The sequence below is a fragment of the Carettochelys insculpta genome, chromosome 8, assembly GCF_033958435.1.
Source record: "Carettochelys insculpta isolate YL-2023 chromosome 8, ASM3395843v1, whole genome shotgun sequence".
NCBI classification, from domain to species: domain Eukaryota; kingdom Metazoa; phylum Chordata; order Testudines; family Carettochelyidae; genus Carettochelys; species Carettochelys insculpta.
This window is the reverse complement of record NC_134144.1, coordinates 760,923-784,836: the sequence shown is the minus strand read 5'-3', so window position 1 is coordinate 784,836 and position 23,914 is coordinate 760,923. Positions and strand designations below refer to the sequence as shown.

At 42.3% G+C, this 23,914-nt stretch overlaps 1 protein-coding gene across 7 annotated transcripts in view; it reads right to left on the bottom strand.

The window, feature by feature from the left end:
• Positions 1 to 23,914, bottom strand: part of PCNT (pericentrin) — a 175,901-nt gene that overhangs the window by 105,298 nt on the left and 46,689 nt on the right. For all 7 annotated transcript variants that reach the window (XM_075002108.1, XM_075002112.1, XM_075002111.1 and 4 more), the window contains 9 exons: positions 22,955 to 23,219; positions 22,293 to 22,380; positions 14,565 to 14,781; positions 12,436 to 12,674; positions 10,963 to 11,438; positions 8,416 to 8,992; positions 6,454 to 6,687; positions 5,402 to 5,566; positions 3,126 to 3,266 (listed from right to left, as the gene is read on the bottom strand). In XM_075002108.1, coding sequence (XP_074858209.1) covers positions 3,126 to 3,266; positions 5,402 to 5,566; positions 6,454 to 6,687; positions 8,416 to 8,992; positions 10,963 to 11,438; positions 12,436 to 12,674; positions 14,565 to 14,781; positions 22,293 to 22,380; positions 22,955 to 23,219 — 2,402 coding nt within the window. The remainder of the gene's footprint in view (positions 1 to 3,125; positions 3,267 to 5,401; positions 5,567 to 6,453; positions 6,688 to 8,415; positions 8,993 to 10,962; positions 11,439 to 12,435; positions 12,675 to 14,564; positions 14,782 to 22,292; positions 22,381 to 22,954; positions 23,220 to 23,914) is intronic.

The following is a 23,914-nucleotide window of genomic DNA, read 5'->3' as shown; positions in this document are numbered from 1 at the left end:
GATCTCGGCCCCGCTGTTGGCACTGCGGTCTGCCTGCTAAAATACAGTGCCGCGCGGATGACGTCCTCCAGTGCCTGTGGGCTCCGTGCCTGCTGGACCTGCACCGTTGGTGCCGCGGGGGTCGGTGCCCCCGGTTCCTGCGCTGGCCTGGCCGCCGCTCTAGGCGCTGCGTGTGCCGGCTATTTTGTAATCTGAGGCTCAGCCTCTGCCACATGCGCTGCTGCACTGCCGCTTGCCTGAATATGCGGCTGGGGGCTGCGTGCTCCGCCCGTCCCGCTCGCTGAGACCACCGGCAGGGATCGAGCTGGGGAGAGCTTCCTCCGTTTTTGCACCGAGGGGGTCAGAGAAGCTGCCTTCCTTTTGCGGAACCCAGAGGGCCCTTCTGATTGCCTCTCCGGCGCGTCTGGCTGGAGGGCCTTATCAAACAAGAGCATTTTAAGACGCATTTCTCTGTCTTTTCTTGCCCTGGTTGTGAGCTTAGCACAATGGGAACACTTCTGGGTAACGTGTGATTCCCCCAAGCATCGGATGTATTCACTATGCCCATCGGAGGCCGGCATAGCTTCACGGCAGGACTCACACTTTTTAAAGCCTGAAGAAGCCATCTCGGTGAGTCTTTTACTGTTAATAGGGTACTTAGCACCTTATCTGTGCCTGTTTACCCGAATCGCAGACCCCAGCCTGCAGGGCAGCGGGCGGCCTACTGGCCTTCACGTCCACTCTTCTCCGCTCCTCTCTCTCCTTTTTTTTTTTTTTTTTTATTCTCTTTGTCCTCTCTCTCTCTCTTTTTTTTTTTTTTTTTTTTGGAAAAAAGAAAACAATTTACATGTAGAAACACTGTCTAATCTGACTCTGGCCGTAGCCTGAGCAGATTCCGTCTGCAGCCGATGGCGGCTGAGAAGGAACTGGCGGGGACCGGATAGCGCACGTGGCTGGGGATGTGCAAGGGAGCGGCGCGCGCCAGTGCATGCGCGATCCAGGAGAAACTGCTGGAAGAATTCCGATCTGCGGCGCCAGGCGAGCCCAACACCTATTGTGGAGCACCCACGGGGACACTCGATGAAGAACCTTTGTTCTCTGATCCTTTGTGTGTTGTCTTCCATACACAGTACTTTCACTGTCTAAAGCTATACACTATATTGTTCATATAAATAATCTTCCATAACAATAGTTCTGAAGGAAAAATACTATATTTTGAGCATTTGGACTGAATATTGGCCCACACCATTAAAATACATTCTGGGATTCTCCTTGTTAAATGGAAGGACCTCAATTATCCTGGTGCTTTCCTTCCGTTCATTTCCAACCTTGACAATTCACCTTCACCCTTAATTTATTTTAAGCACTAAAATCAACTAATTTTAATTTCCTTGTGGTTTCTAAATTCCCTCTTTCAGATAAGAGTCTTCACAGTCTGTCACTGCCCATCCTGAAGTCTGGAGGTGAGGGGAAATCTTAATTCTACCAAAATTTATGCTCTGCAAGACCTTTCCAAAAAAGCTAAATTAATCACTCAGATCCATGTTCCCAGGCAACCATCAAAACTTTACATAACTTCAAATATTTGAAGCCACCAATACCTACTCATCCCTATGAACTGGTGGTTGACTCCACCACTGAACAGAAAGCTCGTATCTCTAGTGTCAGCAACGAAAAGGGAACTAGGAAGAGAAGATCCACCTTCATCAGGCAAAGTCAGCTAAAAGTTGACCAAATGAAGTTGAAGGCTTTCACTCAAATTAAACTAAATTTATGTATGACAGACTGTTAACTAGAAAACCAAGATTATAAAATGTCATGACAGGATCTCCTCAGGCACCAAGGGGTTAAATTTATCTGTTTTAAGTCTAAATACTGATCATTTACATAAACACTTTTCATTTTTGTCTCTCTGTATCATTGAACAGAACTCCCTTCAAGATTGGACACTACCTTAGGAAAGCAACTTCCAACATTTTCTTTAGGCAAATGTGTTAGACCATGAAACATCCATTCTGATATAAGAACATAGGACTGAAAGGGACATCGCAGGTCACTGAGTCCAGTTCCTTGCTATCCCAGACGGTTACATTATATGATCCCTTTCATATATTTACCAAGTTCCACCTTAAAGCCAATTAGTTTTCTTGCCACCACTACTATTCTTGGGAGTCTTTTCCAGACCCTCTCTCTTTTTACGGTTAGAAACCTTCTAATTTCCAGATTAAATTTATTCATGGAGAGTTTTGCTCATTTTCCAGTCTATAGAGACTGAATTTTTCTTAAAAAACTTTAACAAATGATTGAAACCAATTATTACAATAAATGGGAATAAATGGGACTAATATGATTTGAGGTATTTAAATTAGTTAAACTGTTTTGATGTCAAACAAGACATCCTGCGACCGCATACATAATCAAAAAAATTTTTAATTTTGTTTCAAGAAAGTCACAACGTAGTTTATTTTGCTCTATTACTACTAAAAGTGATACTTGTGGATTACAAAAGAAGTTCTATGTAGGAGAATTAAAGTTCAGTTTCTGTTACCAGGAGGAGAGGACTACAGAGTTTATAGCAGAGGCAATGTTTTTTCAGAAATCAAAATATCAGCCTTGATACACTTTTCATTGTCCCTCACAGGTGTGTCTGCACCTTCTTTCATGCTTTGCCTGATGCCCCAAATTTTTTTGCTAAGCTATCTCCCTCAACACTGCCAAACCTGACCTAAATCGTACCCACCTCACCTGCAAGAAACAAAGTGGAGGACAGCTGAGGAACATGCACATGCCTTAAGAGTAACTGTTGCCACCCCTGTCCATCCCTTTGTCTCCCTTGTAAAGTACCCTCACTTCAACACAAGGATTATATCATTAGTTTTGACTGCAACATATCCGGTACATTTTTCTAAATACCAGAAAATCATTAAAATACTTTATCTCAGGAGAACAGAATAATCACTAAAAGTAACTGGGATGACAGGCTCCCGTTTGTAGAAGCCATAATCATGTTACATCAGATAAGTCTTTTTCCGCTAAAGTACAACACTATACATACACATCCTGGAAAGGGTAGCGAGGAGGCTATGTTTAAAACCAGAGACAAGAAAAAGTGTAAATAAAATCTAAGCCTCAGTGTTTTCACATACCTGGATGATTATATTTTTCTTTTCCTGGATCTGTACTGATAATTCTCTCTCTTTTTCATGGGCTTTTGTCACTTCAGTCTCTTGTATCAACACCTGCTCCTTGCTGTACAAGGCAGTCTTCCTTTCAGTTTCAAATTCCTCCTACATTAAAAAAATGTTTTTAAAAGATTCCCAGGGCCAACCAACCAAAATAATTTGTAGACATCTAATTAAAAATTACAAAAAAATGTAGCACTTTAGAGAGTTTTTATGTAGGTGGAGGGATTGGCTGGGTATGTCAAAAATTCCTATACTGTTTTCATAAACTCATCATTATATTCTCACCAGTACTGATAATTTATCAAGTTCACGATTAAAGCTGCAATATGGTGGCAGCATAAAGATTAGTAACAGAGAGGTAGCCATGGTAGTCTGTACTGCAACAAAACAGCAGAAATGTAGCACTTTAAAGACTAACAAAATTACTCATTTGGTGATGAGCTTTCATGGGACAGACCCACTTCATCAGCTCAATCTCATTTCCAATACACGCTTCCAATATTTATAAGTACAAAGGACCAAAAAAAATGTTTGCAAAACAACTGACAAATACATAGGAGGGGGATGAGGGATTGGGGGAGGATGTTAATTGTCCTGCTTGTAATTATCTCAAGCAGGATAATTAACATCCCCCCACCCCTCATCCCCTCCTATGTATTTGTCAGTTTTTATTGTAATTTCTTTTAGTCCTCTGTACTTATAAATGACAGTGTGTATTGGAAATCAGACTGATCTGAAGAAGTGGGTCTGTCCCATGAAAGCTCATCACCAAACAAATCATTTTGTTAGTCTTTAAAGTGCAACGTAAAGACTAGTACATCTCTGAACATGGGGTACCTAAGCATCCACATATAGAATAGTATTGTCGCTGATGTAGCCGTTGAATGTACAACACTGCTCCCTGAGTATTGTTCATTAGAAGTTACAATTCCCAAAATATAGTACTCTCCATGCAGATTATAAAAACATGAGAACCATTTATCTGGTACAGCTATCAACACCAAACATAGTGCTTTCAAGAGAACATATTGGGAATTGCAACACGATACTACAGTTACACTGGGAAATTTACTCACATGCTTCCAATAGTAACAACTGAGAGAATTCACTAAATCAAAAAAATCCAACAGATGCAAATGCAGAGATCTATTTTTTGGAACATCCACATTTATGCAGAGATAATGTATTTTACAAATCCACTAACTCTCTTTAACCCAGCCATCTCAACATTCAAACCCCAGGAATAATATTGTTAAGTGAACTTAACTGAAACTGAGCTGAAGTACAAGTTCTTAATCACATCTTGCATTTCTAAAGACATTTCTGGAGGCAGCCACCTTGGCACAAAATAGCCTACTGATGACACTATATTAAAGGATGAGTTACACAACTGTGCAGTAACTTAAGGACAAACATCTCAAAGAGCTTATGCATGCTTCATTTAGTTGTGCACAAGCCCCACCTACCTTTGAACAGAGATTTCTGATAGCAATTACAGTTCAGTTCACACAAAACACACAGTTTTCTTCATCAGGTTACATAAGAGCACCGTCAGAAACACAATTTAGTTCTCTCTCTAACTCTGTCCCACTAAGGAAAACTCTAAAGCAGAAAGGAAGGATGGCATCCAATGGGTGCCCAGAGGAACAAACATCTCAAAGAACTGCAGTTATCGTAAACTCCTCCTCCTTTTTGAGCAATACCCCTATATCAGTGCTCTACTTCAGGTGATTCCTGGGCAATACCCTGAACAGGAGGGAGATGATTTGGGCACCAGAACCTAACATTGCCAAGCTGGCATCCTGCTATACAGATATGCATAAAGTAACATTCATAAAAAGGTATGAACCAAAGCCGATGTGACAGTTTACATATTTCTGTAAGGGGAACATTCTTTAATAGGGTTATAGAAATAGATTTTGATTAAGTGGAGTGAGATATAACCTGATGATGAAGATGGGCATGTAGCAACAGAATACATACAAAAGCCCACCTTGAGAATCTTTGAGTGGCTATCAAAGCTCCTCTAACTCTATCCACAATCAGCCAGACTCACTAACAGATTTAGTGCTTTTCAGATAAAAGGCAAATTCCCTTCCAGCAACTAAAGTATGGACAGGCTTCCTCTCTACAGAGCAGGAGTGGCAACCCTGGCACACATACCAAGAGTGGAATTCCTGAAAATTCCACAGCCAACATAAATTCTGGAACTTGATAGAAGTTTAGTTAGAACTCACCTTTAGCTGTGCGATCTGCTGTTCCAATAATACCTCTGACTGACATTTGAGCAATTCAATCTCATCTTGGAACTGAAGCTGCTGCTTCAATTTCAGCTCCTCAAACTCAGCGAGGAGAGCTGCTCGCACAGTTTCCACTTCAGAGGCAGAGGCAGAGGCATACATCTGTAAGATTTTTTTTTAAATCACTTTCACTATTGAGAAAAATCAATAACTCAACCCAACTGCCACAGTGATTTTCCCTCCAACCATCAGAACCAGATTCTGAGCTGGTTTGATCTGCCATATTTCTACCTCCATCTTTACTGAAGGAAACCAGATCTGATCTTTGCACAAGTTTGCAAAGATACAGACAGGTGGAAATGGAGGTGGAGTATTCCGAGAGGAACTCAAAACCAAAAAGTCCTCCGAAACTAACTGCCTAGTAACCTAAGAGTCAACTCAGATTGGCAGAGCACACAACCTGCTTACTGCTTCTGAAGCCTATAAGGCTCTTGGAAATGCACAGAGAGAAAGGGCAGCCAAAAATATGGCAGCTGTGCCTCATTAACACCATCGTTACCCAATGACTAGTGATAATGGGCTCCTAGAAAGAGTTCAGCTGCATTCTCCTGCGTAAACTGAATTGTAGAAGCCATTAGACTGAAGGGAAATACTGTTTACAGGATTAAGGCATTCAAAGCACAAGAATTTTCACATGACCAAGGTGTATACTACTTCTGTAGATAATCCAAAAGGACAGGCCATATATATTTTTAGGTCAACATAAATAAGCAAGCATAGTAATCTGGCTGATATTAGCCACAGCCACAGCCACAGCCACACACACACATTCACGTGTACTTCAAGAAGATAAGCTAAAAAGCAAGTTATAGTTTTAATGTACTTTAACCTAGAGGTAGGTTTAAATTTCTCAAGGTTCTTTTGTTTCTTTATTTGTGCTAGTTAACCAAATCAAGTAGTGTCCAGCTCCATAACTTGATTTTTACTGTCAGGGTAACAAAATCAAATTTGTTCATTTTTCGAAGATAACCTACTTGAGCAGTCCTTACCTCCTGTTCATGTTCATGCTGCGCTTTTAGCTTCTCTAGCTCTTCCTGCATCTGCCTGGAGTATTCTTCTTTCTGTTTCTGAACTTCCGCCATATGGAGATCTTGAAGCTCTTTAAGTGCTTTTTGATGATGTTCCTCCATTTGCAATACTTCTTCCCGCAATAACTTCAGAGCCTTATGATTTTCTTCTTCCAACATACATCTTTGATTTTGAAGAGCTGTGTTCAAATCCTCCTATAAAATTGTTTGTTTAAAAATCGCAAACTTCCTCATTATATCAAATTTGTGATTTGTATGATGCTGTGTTCATTAAATATTCATTCAGAATTTATCCTCTGCACACTGAATTTCCACACCACATAAGTAAAAATATTTACCACTATCATCTTCTGGTCCCTGACTGAACATGCATTTAACTTACCTTTGAATGGATTTATTTTTTAAAACTGCTTAAGAAGAAGAAATTACATCTCTGTACATTATCTTGCTCTGTCCTGTATAGAACTCCCACCACAACCACCAGCCTCAAACTCATTAAAATCAAAATCATGTAAGCCTGAGATATCAGTGGAAAAGGGGTGCTTTCTTGAGTCAGAGACTAAGAATAGCAATTTTTATGTTTATCCTCAGTATAATTAATTAGGTTTACAAATGTAGGCTCTAAATAAACCAATACATAATGACGCCTGTGTCCATACTCAACTAAAGGAAAATATTCAACAGCATCTGCTGGGAGTTTATATCCTAGCAACAAGTCACTGCCCTACTTCTAGGACTCACAATGCATAAGAGACTGAGCACTATTAAACATCCTGAGAAGATGTTTAACATGCTGAAAGCTTAACATATTTCTGTAAACTTCCTAATTTCTGCTCAAATTCCTAAAATTACGTGAGTTTGGATTTGGCAGGATCTTAGGTTTACTATGATATTGATGAATTTTCATAATCTATGAAGAGTATTACTAAACAGTAATTAACATGAAGGTTGATTAGTGACAGAGAGAGAGTTGTGGTATCTGAAGAAGTGGGTCTATCCCACAAAAGCTCATCACCTAATCATTTTGTTGCTCTTTAAAGCGCTACTTGACTTTTTTTTTTTTTTTAAACAAAGGTTGATGTTAGCTACATAACGGAAGGCTTACAGAGTGCAAATTTAGTTGTACCATGCATTCATTAAAACGTATAACTTAACTAGATCAAGATGCAGGATTGTCACACGCTAGGACTGAAACAAATGTTATCCTGTGACTAACACCTTTTGCACTACCCCTCAACCAGCTGAGTCAGGTGGACCCAAAGGAAGAAATGATGTTCCAAGCTTGCAGTTTAGAATATATTTGTATGACATAACTGTAAGAAAGAATGTCAGTAACAATCAAGAACTGCTTTGCTACTAGATTGTTCGTACGAATTACCAGCTCTTTTTCACTGTACTGTGGTTGAAGTAATTTTCAAATATAAAAATTTTCCTTCATAATAAAAAACTGTGGAACCTGTCCATTCTAGATGGTTTCAAGCAAAACATATTTTGAAATTTTGTCAAAATAATTTTAAAATACTTTGTATAAAGTAATTGCATGTCTCCAAGATGAAACCCTATGGGAAGTAACAAAACTCTTGAGGATAATGTAATAACTAGCCTCATTTCTAAACCCTGTAGATTTGAAACATTTTTGCACGTAGTGAAAACAACAAAGAAAAACTTCATACTTCCATTCAACTCAGACTGTAAACTTTCATAATAGTCATATTTAAATGCGCATGCTTACATTTTTTCATCCTTTTGTTTTTAACATAATTAGGAAAACTATTATAATGGATTTAGGAAAGAGCTGTTCAATCAACAGAGCATTCCGCAAAAAGAACGACCAAGTATGGAAAACCAGTCTCAAAATCAACAACGTTTCATTTGAAATCAAAGAGGGTCACCTTACTGCTATGAGTTCCCCCAAAAACTCACCTTATGAGCTTCTTCTAGCTCAGCAGCCATTGCTTTAAGTTTTTCAATATGAATAGTAGCTAGCTCAATTTTCAGATTGTCTTGAGAATGCTGCAGCTCTTCAGCATGCTTTAATTTCAGCCTTTCTATTTCTTGAGTCAAAATTGTTTGATTTGCCTTATCCTTCTCATGCAGCTGTTCTGTGAAATGCATCTGTAGATCCTCAATAGCTTGTTTTTGCTCATCTCGTATGATCTGGATTTCAGACAGGTATGAACTCTCCAAAGAATCCAGATTTGACAAGTGTTTCTCTTCCAATTCATCTATTTGTGCTAGATGCTTTGCCTTCAGCTCAACTATATGAGCTTCAAGCTTAGCCTGCTCTTTGCTTTGTAATGCAGACTTAAGTGTTTCAATTTCAGCTTGATGCTTTGTCTGCAACTCAGCTGTGAGTGATGAAATCTGTTGCTTATGCTTCTCCTGCAACTGTTGACTTTGGAGCTCTAATTCATCAGCATGCTTCCCTTTCAATTCTTGAAGGAGAAACTCTTGCTCTGTTCTGAATTTTTGGGTCATAACTTTGTGTTCCTCCATAAATCTAAATTTAAAAAAAAAGTTAAGAATGTTATCAAAACAAGAATAAAAACAAGGCAAAATTTGGTCAACACATTTTTACCCATTTTATCCATAACAAGACAAAGAAATTATCTTAGAGCAGTGCACTGGCCTATATGAAGTGGGATGCTTATCTCAGGTTATTGCTTATAAACATCCATACTACAAAATTCATTAATATTGGTGTCAGCATCCACACAGACAAGCATTTAATGTACACATACAAAAATTACTCCTTCCAACTCACAACGAAGGCATATTAACAGGGCAATGTGGCCAAGTCTGTGGTACTGGTCCTGTAAACACACTCAGAACTTCAGTCACTCTTTGCTCCATTCTCACTGAACTGAGGGAGACAGGGCTAGAGGTTTCCCTTCCTGGCAGGTCAGATGTTGTCACCTACCAGCTGTGTCCTTGAGAAATCATGGCATAGGACTCATGGAAGACCTTCCCCTCCCAACTTCCCCACCAGCACCCACACACACAAAGGCTAAGTCTACACATGCCCCTCCCTTTCAGAAAGGGCATGTAAATGAAGTGGGTTGAAAATACCAATGAGGCCCTGGTATGAATATTCAGCACCTCATTGCATAATGGCAACCACTCAGTGTCAAAAGTGCTGCTTTCAAATTGCAACATAAGAACATAAGGCAGGCCATACTGGTCAGACCAAAGGTCCATCTAGCCCAGTATCCTGTCTGCCGACAGTTGCCAATGCCTGGTGCCCCAGAGGAGGTGAACCAAAGACAACGATCAAGCCATTTGTCTCCTGCCATCCATCTCCCGCCTTCGACAAAATGCTAGGCACCGTACCTTACCCCTTGCTAATAGCCATCTATGGACCTAACCTCCAAATATTTATCGAGCTCTTTTTTAAACTCTGTTAGAGTCCTGGCCTTCACAGCGTCCTCTGGTAAGGAGTTCCACAGGTTGACTGTGCACTGTGTGAAGAAAAACTTTCTTTTATTAGTTTTGAACCTGCTACCCATTAATTTCATTTGGTGTCCTCTAGTTCTTATATTATGGGAACAAGTAAATAAATTTTCTGTATTCATTTTCTCCACACCATTCATGATTTTATATGCCATGTACACAAGTTCCTTCAAAAGGAACCCCCGATTTCAAAAGCACCCTTTTTTCCAATTTTTTTGGGGAGCTTAGATCTTTCAGGATAGTTCAACTGGGAGGACACTGGCAGATGGGAGAAATAAAGTTCCATATCAGAACACACACGACCTACAAGGAAAGGCTGAGGGATTTGGAATTATTTAGTTTGCAAAAGAGAAGAATGAGGAGGGATTTGATAGCAGCTTTCAACTTCCTGAAAGGGGGCTCTAAAGAGGATGGAGAGAGGCTGTCCTCAGCAGTGATGGATGACAGAACAGGATGCAGTGGTCTCAAATTACAGAGCAGGAGGTGTAGGTTGGATATTAGGAAAAAAAAAACAAAACTATTTCATCAGGAGGGTGGTGAAGCACTAGAACTGGTTACCTAAGGAAGTGGTGGAATCTCCATCCCTAGAGGTTTTAAGACCCAGCTTGACAAAGTCCTGGATGGGATGATTTTGTTAGGGTTGAACCAGCTTTGGGCAGGAGGCTGGATTCTATGACCTCCTGAGGTCCCTTCCAGCCTTAGCATTCTGTGATCACAAGCACCACAATGATAAAATTATCATCCCCACCACGCCTGAAGAGTGCCTAATAATTAAGCATACTCCAAAGAAATGGGCAAATCTGATAATGTTCAAAACTGAAGTTCTCATTTATTCCTATATGCAATACTAGAGTGATTATTTTTAAATAACTGCTGGATTAGTGTGCATTATATGAAGGAAAATCTAACAAGGTTGGTACTTTTAGGTAATTTCTTGATACCATCAATGGACACAATTGTGAATTACCATTTCTTAAGAAGTTTTAAAACAAGAACTGTAAAAACAAACGTATTACATACTTGTTCTGTGCTTCCATAAGTTTAACTGAACATTCTTCCTTAAGTTCAAATGTGGTTTTTTCCAACTTTTTTTCCATGAAGGCCTTAGCAGCTTGCAGATCACTGTCATACTGTGCCTGAGCTTTCTGCGTAGTCTGCATACTTGCTAAGCTATCCTCTAGCTGCCGCAAAGTATTCTGCTGCTCCTTAAGGGACTTCTCCAGTTCTACAATTCTGGCAGCCTGCTGATCCTGAAGCTGACTCATTTCAGCTTCGCGAACTTTAAACTCCTTTTGCAAATTTTGCTTCTCCAACTCTGCCTTGTCTTCAAGTTCTGTACGTAACATTGATAACTTCTCTTCAGCTTTGATCCTCAGGGCTTCTCTTTCACACTTCCATTCCTCCTCCTTTTCTTTTTGCATTTGTTCCATTTGCCGGACCACTTCTCTAGCTCTTCTTAATTCATCCTTATGCTCATCAACAAGTCTACATTTTATCTACGAACACCACAAAACAAATACACAGATGAAACCCTAATTACTGGAAATGTTCAGAATAGAAATGTTATTAGCCATTTAAATTCCTACAAGTGACCTTCAGATTCAAACGGTCATAAGTTCCTGAGTTTACCACCTTATTTTCAGCAGCTAAATCACATAAAAAGACAGCTAAAATGCATTAAAACATTTATCTTTTCTACATAGGCAAATAATATACTTGATAGAGGGATGTTATACAACCATAAATATGAGGTGAACAATAAAAGAAAGAACACTGCATGAAAATGCAGGCCACATCACAAAAATAATTATGAACAACATTTAACCACTTTTTAAGAACCACCTAAATATTTATGTCTTGTGCCCAGGTCAGCTTTCAAAGCAAAAAACAAAATTTAGGAATTCATTTGTTGATGCTTTATTTAAGTTAAGGCACTATTAAGATTATTGAAACAATTAAGTGTCGAAAGAAGATTTAAATAATGAGTAATTTCCAAAAAAAATGTTTTTGCATCAAAACACACTGAAATGCCTGAATGTTAGTCTTTCAACTGCTAAGATCCTCTTCCTCTTATTCCCTCATACTCACCTTTCAGAAGGAAACAAACACAGCTCACACTTCAGATCCAAATCTTTCTCCAAGCATGATTCCAGGAGGCAAAAAAATAAATAAATAAATCTGAAATGGTATTCATGTAACTTCAAATGTGTGACACATGGGCAAAGATTGAAGAATAGGGGCGAATGCATTCCTTTGATTCATCACCCGATTTTCAACCTTTACGTATGCATCACTCATTTGTAGACTCAACTTATCAGAACATTACAAACTTTTAGCCATGCAATTCCCATTAATAGTAAAAAGACTACTGCAGAAAAGAGATCAAATGGTGTTGTCCTACTCACTATCCCCATTCATTTTGCTTTACACCTGGCAATCATCGTATTTGACATAGTTATGACATATTAAACACAAACCATTACTAAGTACTACCTTTTCCATCTCTTCTTTCAGGTGGGTTTCATGCTGAACACCTTCATCTTTCAGTTTAGTAATCTCTCTCTTTAAGTGCTGTATTTGTCCCTGAAGTTCCACAATGTGTTGTTCCTCACTCTGAAAGAGGGAGAGTTTAGCTTTGTGCTCATTCTCCAGCATGCATACTCGCTCAGCGACCTCTGCTTCAATCTGTCGTGCTGCATCTTGAGCACTCTGTAGACGCAGTTTGGTAATGTCTGGATTAAACAGTGAAAAAACATTTTGCGGGTTTTTTAAATGGGTCTTGATTCATAAGTTAAGAAAAATTGAGGCTCATTCATGACAGAAAAATAGTAAACATATCAATGGCTCTCCCAATTTCAAGGCTAGCAAGAAGTACTTAATAAAATGTTTCAACTTAAAATTTCTTATAATGGTCCCTTCTGGCACCGAAACATGAATTTTAGTAATAACCTATGCACTACTTTTTAATGTACTATAGACTTCACAGGTGGTGATGATCTATCTGCCTCTTAAATGTAAAAAGTGGGAGGAACATGTCCATTTTTTTTTCCAGAGTCTAGTGGATAATGAAGTGGCAGATGTTCTGAAGATCAAATATTCTCACAGCTCAAAAATCAACTCAAGTAAAGAACAAACAAAATATCAGCATAATCTCCCTTCCCCAAAACAGAAGAAATGTAGTTTTGCCAGAAATCAAGATGATGAATATTTACTTTGAACAGTTTGCACAGCATGTCATCACAGAGATTTCTGAATATCAGAAATATTGCATACCTTTTATAAATTAAATTAAATCTTACTGATGATATTCAACAAACTCTACTCACATTTCGAACATGGCTGTCCTTCAAACAATGAATGCCAAGTCCACAAAACTTTGCTCTCTCTCAAATATCTCAAAGAGGAAATATATATAAAGGCTACCACTATCTAACTCCCACATGTTCAGGAAATTTCTATAAATTCATATGAAGAATACTTTTGAAATAGTCTGCACTGTTATAATATGAATAGATTAGAAGCTGCACATTTCTTTCAAGAAAAAAAGGACTCTGGTGAGAAACTGCATAAAGCAGGCCTTAAACCCATACAAAAAATTCCTTCGTTATACTTAGCAGAAGATTGATGCACGGGCAGTTGATCTTTTGGGGTTTGATTTAGCACACCTCAGGGGACCATGCTAAATTGAATAATCAGGGCAACCGCCATCGACCCTTGTACTCCTCGCAGTTGCAAGGAACAAGGGAAGTTGATGGAAGAGTTTCTCCTATGACCTCCCACTACGGGGACAGCAGCAAAAATTGATTTAACATGCATCAACTCGAGCAACACAATTCCTGTAAGTTGGAGTTTTATACTTTAAATCAATTTTTTCCCCTAGTATGAACCTGGCCTCTATTATATAAGAACAATAAAGAAAAAAAGATTTGGATGTGAAGAGGATATTATTACTATAGCCTTAGCTCTGTGGACAATATTTAAAGTAATATTTTCCTGACTTTAAAAATAATTCTTTCTCCTCTTCCTCTTCCCACCCCCTCACCCCCAAGCTACGTGAAAGCCCTTCACAAATGAAGAAACATACTAATGGTATACAGAGGGAAAACAGTAGACCACACTAAGTGCTATTAAAACCACAAAAAAAAAAGAGAGAGATGAAACATGATTTTTCCTCACACCTCTTTCTGCTAGTTGTCTTTGTGTTTCTTGCAACACTAGACTAGAGGAAATTCTAAGAGAGAAATCTGACAACTCAACAGGACCCACTAGGTATACTTATGAAGCATCAAAGCCTTTAAGCATCAAATATAGCAAGTTACATATGTGAAACACTCCTGCAATAATCATACCTCAGCTATAGATCATTATATTCTAGAAACTCACATGAAGGACTTCAGCAGGAATATTTATGAAAATGAAGATAAAGATGTTCAAAAGGTTCATCAAAACAATTCTCCGTTCCATTGTTAACAAATTTAAAGTGCTAAATTCTTATGTAATTCAAACTAATTTGGAATTTTCTTACTCCTGCAAGTAATCCCTTAAAGTATAAAGATTAAAGAAAAAATTTTGACAGTCCAAGATTTCCATTTTACACATAAGCCTGCAAAGTACATCTTTACCTCTGATGTGCTCTTCTGAAAGCTTAGCACGGAGTTGTTCAAGATCTAGACAATGTTTCTTTTTTAATTCCTCAATTTCCGAAATGTATCTGTCTGAAAGGTCCATCTTCATCTTCATCAGATCCTCCTTATATTGGAGAGCAAGGGAAGATCTTAAGGAGTCTATTTCACATCTATGTTTTTCCTCCAACTGCAGCCGCAAACAACTAAGTTCTTCCTGCAGAGAAAACACATTCAGAACAGAGGCAGGTATGTTTATCTTTCAGATAACTAAATAACTAATCTGACCCTAAGTGCTGTGACAGGATCAGGCCAGAAGGCTACAGCATAATGGTGGAAGGCAGGTATTTTAGCCCCCACAGATAAGCAGGTATATTTTCCCTTCATAACAGAAAAGGGGTTACTCCAGGTTAATTAGGACCCCTGGGGCCAATCAAGAACTTGCCAAAACCTGCGAAGATTCTCCTCACCAACTAGAGAGGTGCACAATAGGTGCTGTGGGAGGAAAGCAAGCTAATGGAGAGCTGGAAGGCACAGCTGTCAGCAAACCGCAAACCACAAACCACACAGGAACAGAGGAGAACAGCAGGAGAAACCAACCCAACAGTTACCACTGCCTCCAGGGCAGAGGCGCTACCAGAAACCAGGGCTTTGTCTACACTGTCAATTTACAGCGGGAGTCGATTTGCCAGGAGGTGTCCACTTAACGTGCACAAACTCTGCAGTTGCTGCACTCTGGAAAAAAAAAATGCGCCAAGGACAAGCATAAACATTTCTGAGCAGCAGCTACAACACTGCAGTGCCAGTGTGGGCACCCTGCTGTATTACAGCACTGTGACTGGCCTCCCATACCTGTCCCATAATGCCTACTTTTGCCACTCCGGCCATCGGTTTGTACTCTACTGTCCTGTCCCCAGGTGACCAATCCTCAGATCTGCCCTTAGCATTCCTTTGGATTTGGGAAAACCCCCTTCAACTTCTGGCACTGTCCCGGCAACTCCTGCAGCTGAGCTGGTACCAGACGTGGAGGTTATCCTCTCCTTTGGACTACATCAGTAAAGCCGAGAGGGGGACACTGGTGTCTGGGCAGCCCAGAATCTCCATAATAAGTGCCCAGGCTCGCGCCCGGAGAGGTACTCCGGCATCACTGAACAGTGTTGCATCAACACGGGAGGCAACAGATACCGGCTATAAGCTCTCGCTCGATTGGCGTAGAGAACGAGTGCCAGGGGTTGCCTTCGATGGTGGGAGAGATCCTCGCATCTCACTGGACAGTCACCGCCCGGCTCAAGCTGGGCAGCCCCCAGCCAATAGGGTACTATCCCGCCACAGTTCACCTGTCTAGCTGGGTGCGTGAAGCTTAAGGTTCCTGAACCTGACAAGTGACTGAAATTTGGGCACCAGGCAAACCAATAAGAAAATCAACAAGAAATGAGAAACATCAACAATTTAACCTTGCTTGCTGGAATGTGCGGACCATGCTGACCGGCTTGACTGAAGATCTTCAGGCCATCAGCGACACCCGAAAGACCGCTGTCATCAACAAGGAACTGAAGAGGCTCCGAGTTGATATCGCTACACTGCAAGAGACATGACTCACAGATTCGGGATCTCTAAAGGAAAAGGACTACACCTTTTTCTGGCAGGGTAAAGCCCAAGAAGAACCCAGAGAGCATGGTGTTGTCTTTGCTGTCAGAAACACCCTTCTACAAATGGTGGAATTAGTCGTGGGTGGATCAGAAAGACTTCTTCGGATCACACTTCAAACTTGTGCCGGTCCCGTCCACCTGATCAGTGCTTATGCTCCAACCCTGTACGCCACACCAGAAGTAAAAGACAAGTTCTATGACGTGCTTAGTGCTGCTGTAGCGCAAATCCCTGCTCGTGAACAACTGTACATCTTGGGTGACTTCAATGCAAGAGTTGGAGCTGATTGGGCCTCATGGCCTTCCTGCTTAGGACACTTCGGTGTGGGAAAAATAACTGACAATGACAAGCGTCTCCTTGAATTGTGCACGTACCACAATCTGTGCATCACAAACACGTTCTTCCAAACAAAGCCACAGCACAGACTGTTGTGGAGACACCCACGCTCAAAGCACTGGCATCAACTAGACGTGGTCATCACCAGGCGTAAACCTCAAAAACATCCTTTTGACACGCAGCTATCATAGTGCTGACTGTGATAAAGATCACTCGCTAGTTTGCTCCAAGCTCAAGCTGAGACCCAAAAAGCTGTACCACTCTAAACCTGCTGGAAGGCCCCGCATTGATGCCAGAAAGACGGCAAACTCGGAGAAAGCTGAAAAGTTCAGTGAGATCCTCCAGGAAAATCTGCGCAGCGGCCATGGGGGCGCCGATGCGACATCCAAATGGCAACATCTGAGGGATACAGTTTACAACATGGCCTTGTCGGTGTTTGGAAGAAGAGCTAGAAACACGAACAACTGGTTCGAAGCTAACTCCGATGAGATGATTACAATCATTGAAAAGAAACGTGCTGCACTCCTGGAGTACAAACACTCACCAAGCCAGAGTACCCAGCAAGCACTTAGAGCGGCCAGAAGAACAGTACAGCAGACAGCCAGGAGCTGTGCCAACAACCACTGGCTCCAGCTATGCAGCAGCATCCAGACCTGTGCTGACTTTGGTAACCTCAGAGGAATGTACGAGGGTATGAAGAAGGCATTAGGACCCATCCAGAACAAGATGGCACCTCTGAAATCCAAATCTGGTGAAGTCATCGCTGACAAAGCCAAAGATGGAGCGCTGGGTTGAGCACTACTCCGAGCTGTACTCACGCGAGAATGTTGTGGTTAACGCAGCCCTCAATGCCGTCGGGCTCCTACCAGTAATGGACGAACTGGATCAAGAACCCACTGTGGATGAACTGCAGAGAGCCATCAACAGCATTGCAGCAGGAAAGGCCCCTAGTCAGGATGGTATACCACCAGAAGTAATCAAGTGTGCCGCGGACACACTCCTGGAACCCCTACATGAGCTACTGTGCTGGTGCTGGAAAGAGGGTGAGGTTCCACAGGATATGCGCGACACTAACATTGTAACGTTGTATAAGAACAAAGAAGACAGAAGCGACTGCAACAACTACAGTGGAATATCCCTCCTAAGCGTCACTGGTAAACTGTTCGCTCGCATCATCCTTGGCAGACTCCAGAAGATTGCTGAGAGGGTGTACCCCGAATCGCAGTGCGGATTCCACGCAGAGAGGTCTACCGTTGACATGGTCTTCTCTCTAAGGCAGCTGCAGGAGAAGTGCAGGGAGCAGAGGAAGCCACTCTACATAGCCTTCATCAACCTGACCAAGGCCTTTGACTTGATCAGCAAGGACGGACTGTTCAAACTGCTCCACAAGATAGGCTGTCCTCCACGGTTACTCAAGATGATACAGTCTTTCCACAAAGACATGAGAGGAACCATCCAATATGACGGCACATTATCGGATGCTTTCAGAATCAGGAGCGGCGTCAAACAAGGATGCGTGCTTGCTCCGACATTGTTCGGGATCTTCTTTGCACTCTTCCTGAAGCATGCCTTTGGATCTTCAACAGAGGGCATCTTGCTGCACACAAGATCTGATGGGAAACTGTTTAACCTTGCAAGGCTGAAAGCTAAGTCTAAGGTGCAGGAAGTCCTCATCAGAGATATGCTGTTCGCAGATGATGCTGCTGTAGTGTCACACACAGAAGACCAGCTTCAAAAACTGCTGGATCAGTTCTCCAAAGCGTGCAAGGACTTTGGGCTTACCATCAGCCTAAAGAAGACGAACGTACTTGGTCAGGATGTTGCTGAATCCCCATCAAATCAGCATTGACAACTATATGTTAGAGGTCGTCCACGAGTTCGTGTACCTCGGGTCCACCATCACTGACACCCTGTCGTTGGACACTGAGCTAAATAGGAGGATCAGAAAAGCAGCCACGACTCTGTCCAGACTCAGCAAGAGAGTGTGGAATAACAACAAGCTGTACACTCACACCAAAATGCAAGTCTACAGAGCCTGCATCCTCAGCACCCTCCTTTATGGCAGCGAGACTTGGACCCTGTATGCCCGCCAGGAAAACAGGCTGAACGTCTTCCACTTGCGCTGCCTCAGGCGCATCCTTGGAATATCATGGAAGGACAGAGTGACCAACACCACCGTCCTCAAGCAAGCTGAAATCCCCAACCATGCACACCCTCCTCACGCAGCGTCGGATCCGCTGGCTTGGCCACGTCCACAGGATGAACGATGGAAGGATTCCAAAAGACATCCTGTACGGTGAGCTAGCCTCTGGCAAAATACCTCCCAGACGCCCCCAGCTGCGCTACAAAGATGTCTGCAAGAGAGACCTCAGAGAGGTAGACATCGAGTTGGACAACTAGGAAGAACTAGCAGACGACCGCAGCAGATGGAGGCAGGGGTTACACAAGGGCCTTCAGAAGGGTGAGATGAGGATCAAACAGCTAGCAGAGGAGAAGCGAGCGCACAGAAAGCACAATAAGGACTTGCCAGACACCCACATCTGCACGAGATAAAGCAAGGACTGTCACTCTCGTGTGGGCCTCCATAGTCACAGTAGATGCTGTAAATGAAGTCCTCAATTGAAACTATAAAGGGCGCTATCCATAGTCTATGCAGACTGAAGGATGCTTACTACTACTCTTCCTGTTTGCTCTGCAACACCGAGAATGTTCTCGGCACACCTATCCAAGTGACCATGCCAACTCCAGTCAGCAGGCAATGCCCTGCTCAGAGCAATGCTGAGGTGCTGGATCTCATCAGCATTTGTGGAGAGGAGACTATCCAGTCTCAGAGGCACACCAACAGCAGGAAATATGATACTAATGAGCAGATTTCAAGATGCATGATCAAAGGGGTGAGGATAGGGACATAATGCAGGTCAACGTGAATGAGCTTCAGAATGCCTATCACAAGGAGCAGAGGACAAACCGCCACGTTGGTGCTACACCAACAACCTGCTCGTTCTACAAAGAGCTGGGTAAGACACTTTGAGTGACCTCTGCAAAAATCCCTGTAGACACTTCTGGAGCTGTGCCAGCTGAGAATAAGTGGAGCCAGGAGAACACTGTGAATGAATGTGCTGAGGGGTGGGGGACCCAGAGTCAGAAGATGACTGTGTCCACAGCTGCATGCAGTCAGGAGCTCTCTTCTACCCTGACGAAACTAGCCAAGCACTGCAGTCAAACCCTGGGGAAGTACAAACAGCAGAAGAGGCCCCCGGTAAGTGGTTTTGATTCTGGGAGTCTGTCATGGAGCTGATACACTCCATCACATTGCAGGAGAGAACATACTGCAGCCTGGCATCTCAGGAATATGTGGATTAGTGTCCGCATCGATTACCCCATCCTTACAGAAGTGCCCTTTGTTGGGACAGTATGGTCCAATGGCCAGAGACAAAAAAAAAAAAATCAATCCCTCTAAGGTTGGAGTAGTATAGCCTAATGACCAAAGTCAGCAGAATAATCCCTTGAGGTCAGGGTACAATGACATAATGGCCTGAGAGCTGGGGGTGCTGAATAATTAAATGTGCTGGGTGGTGGAGCGGGGCCACGGCATGCCAATTAACACAATGTGCCAGTTATCCAGGTGCTGGATAACTGAGCTTTTACTCTACTCAGCAGCTAGGTGGTCTCATGCCACAATAGGAATAAGCACACCATTTATCACCCCTCTACAGATAAGGAAGCTATCCACAATTTCTAACATGTGGGGCAGAGAAGTAGCTGTGTTAGTCTGTAGCTTCAAGAACAAAAAGTAGTCTTGTGGCACCTTATAGACTGACAGATATTTTGGAGCATAAGCTTTCATTGGCAAAGACCCGCTTCATTAGATGCATGAGTGTGGGGTGTAGTTTCAGAGGGGTATTTAAAGAGTGGGGTCCCAGTAAGAGGGAGGGCCAGAGCTGACAAGGTCTATTCAGCAAGGTGGAAATGGCCCAGTATCAACAGTACTTATCAAAAGAGGAAAAAAGTCAGATCACACAGGGGGCTGTGAGCCTTTGTCAGAGTCTAATGGGGTGCTAATGGCACTCTGATGGAGCTTCTTCTCAGATTGTAAAACATGCAAGTTCACTTACCAGTCTGCCTCCTCAGAGCACTCTTATTTTTAAACCCACCTCTGCCTCAGATTTCCAAAATGTCCTAACTCCACTTACAGAGCCATAAAGTTAAACAGAGCTCCTGGGGATGCCAGAGGATTTAGGAAAATTGGAAATGCTTGTAGGCACCTGAATAGGGGATCTGTCCAATGTCCTGACACTAACCCAGATGAAGGAAACTTTATACTTTCATTTGTATGACCATAGCATCAAGAAGCCCTACTCTTGGATCAGGACCCCAGTATAGCACTCAGCCAGGAGCCACACAGGGAAAAGGACATCTCAAGCTCTTGGGAAAGTCTGAACACACATTTCCAAAGCTGCATGTGAACAAAATACCTGGATAATAAGTCAAAAACATTGTTTGTTCACTCATTCTGTCAAGCTGTATAGTTTTGTTTAAGACAGCAGTTCTCAACCTTTTCCAGATGGGGACCCATTTTGACAATTCAGGAAGACTTACTGACCCAAGACAATTCAAAAACGGCGGGGAGGTGGAGGAAAGGAGTGCTGTAGGTAGCTAATTTTGTGCCTGAGGCAACAATATAAAGTTGTGCCCTCTCATGTTTATATATTCATAATAGTTATTTCATAGAAAAGGGGAGGGACGTTAACAAAACAGTAACACTACATTCACTATAGCTAATCAGAGTTGTGGTGGTGGAAAGACACATCCCCAAACTGCTCCCCTGGCTTAAACCCCACAACCAGGTGTTAGGGAAGTCACACTCAGGGGCTCAAGGGGGCTAGGAGAGTCACTCTGAGGGGCTCAAAGTAACTCAGCGGCTACAGAGGGCATGGGGAGTAACACTCAGGGGCTAGGAGAGTCACATTCAGGGGTTATGGGGGCTAGAGGGACTGGAGGAGTCACACTCAGGTGCTGTCAAAACAAAAAGCAGTCAAGTAGCACTTTAAAGACTAGCAAAATAATTTATTAGGTGAGCTTTCGTGGGACAGACCCACTTGTTCAGACCATAGCCAGACCAGAACAGACTCAATATTTAAGGCACAGAGAACCAAAAACAGTAATCAAGGAGGACAAATCAGAAAAAAAATGAACAAGGTGAGCAAATCAGAGAGTGGAGGGGTGGGGGTGGGGGGAATCTTGGCTTAATCTAATTCTTGACCTTCCCCCCACCCCCACCCCTCCACTCTCTGATTTGCTCACCTTGTTCATTTTTTTTCTGATTTGTCCTCCTTGATTACTGTTTTTGGTTCTCTGTGCCTTAAATATTGAGTCTGTTCTGGTATGGCTATGGTCTGAAGAAGTGGGTCTGTCCCACAAAAGCTCACCTAATAAATTATTTTGCTAGTCTTTAAAGTGCTACTTGACTGCTTTTTGTTTTGATAGTATACAGACTAGCACAGCCCCCTCTCTGTTACTACTCAGGAGCTGGTTAGTTTCCTGGCTCCTGCAAGCCCTGAGGAGTTGGGAACCAGGTGGCAGCTTGATTCCCTCTCCCCGCCAAACTTGTGCGAAAATTTGACTTATGCATGAATTGCAAGAATGCAACCACCACATAACCTGAGGGTTTACTTTACAAGACTTGCTTATAGTACCTCTTTTAAAACCATACTAAGAGGTGCCATGTTTTTGTACAGATTTTACCTTGTGCTGCTCCAGTTGCTGAGTTAGCTGGTCAAGTAAGTCCCTTCTCTCTTCTTCACTTGCCTCTTCTAAAAGTGTGACTGAGGAGCTGAGCAGAGAAAAAAAAATTAATGTGAACACTTCAGTTTATAAAATACAAAATTAGAAGAATTTATTCTGCCTTAAGATATTAGAATATAGGTATGAACAGACCAGCATCTAGCCAAATACTTCTGAATAACCACTTCAGCAAAAAACTATCTGCATCCAAGAAGCCTTCTGCATCCACTACTAACTTACACCTCGTGATTTCTGACTTTGCACCACCCATCCAAATATATACACAAAGCCTAAAGCAGAGTGCCCCCTCCCCTGTCCATCAGGCAGAGCCCATGGGCTGGATCCAAACACAGCTGGCCTGGTTCAGGCCAGCAAGGCTTGGGCCAGCCCCCCCCACCCCCCACCGCAGCAGCTTGAATTGGCTGGTGCTGGCCCTTCAGCCTGGACCCCTGAACGTAGCTCACGCCAGCTTCTGCCTCTGCTGGACGTATGAGCCCCAAGCCTCGGGAGATGTCTTTAGCCTCAAAACTGAAGCTTCTCCACCCCTGGCCTAAAGTCTACTGAGAAAGGAAAGCTGAATATGTTTTGTAATGAATGAGAATAATGAAAAGAACAGTCATCACCTTATATCTAAATGCTGATCTTGACTAAACTCTGAGTCCAACAAAGAGCATTCCTTTAATTCTTGCATCCGCTGATGCAGCAGAGTCAATTCTTCCCTGTAGTTTTCTTCAGCTGCCCCTAATTTCTCTTCAAAATAAATTCTCAGCTGTTCCAGTTCAGTTTCATGTTCACTTCTTTGCTGCTGCTGCTGCTGTTCAAACTCTTGCTTCAAGCGTTCTATTTCATCCACATGGGATGTGCGAGCCAGAAGCTGCTCTTTTAACTCTGAGTACAGAATGGGGAAAATATCAATACCTTCTTTAAATTAAAAACCTACAAACCAACCACACACATGCTTCAGACTTAGTCATTGACCATATGAAGATGAACCATGTGGGGCGAAAAACACAGACCAAACAGGCAGCATCAGAAGGAATCGCACTTTCAAAGACAATGCCAATCTCAACATTTTTTGGGAGGGACAGCAGAGGAGGTCTTGCTTCAGCTTAAACGGAGTGCAAATTAAGTGGTGGGAGAGGACAGAAAATAAAGCCACATTCCTACTTACCCCACATTTAGGCTGGATCTACACCTAAAACTTTACTTCAATCTAGCATCATCATTCAGGGTTAAGGAAAAAGTTTACGCCATGCATGATGCAGTTAGAGGGAATACTGGTTGGAGTTAGGCTGACCTATTTTTTGTGCCTATGTGCAGAATTTTATGATGTGTGGCACATCACCCCCAGTATAGGTGCATATAACAAAAGTCATTGTGCACATGAATGGTGTGTGGCAGGGATGGAGTGGAGGGGTTCGGCGTATGGAAGGGGACCCAGGGCTGGGAAAGAGGGTTGGGATGGAGGATAGAGTGGGGACACTGAGGGTAGGGTTAGGCTAGAGAGGAGGTGTTTGGGTTGCAGACTGTCACACGGAGAGACAGGACTCCTTGCACCCCTTTCTCTCTGCAGCAGTTCAGGG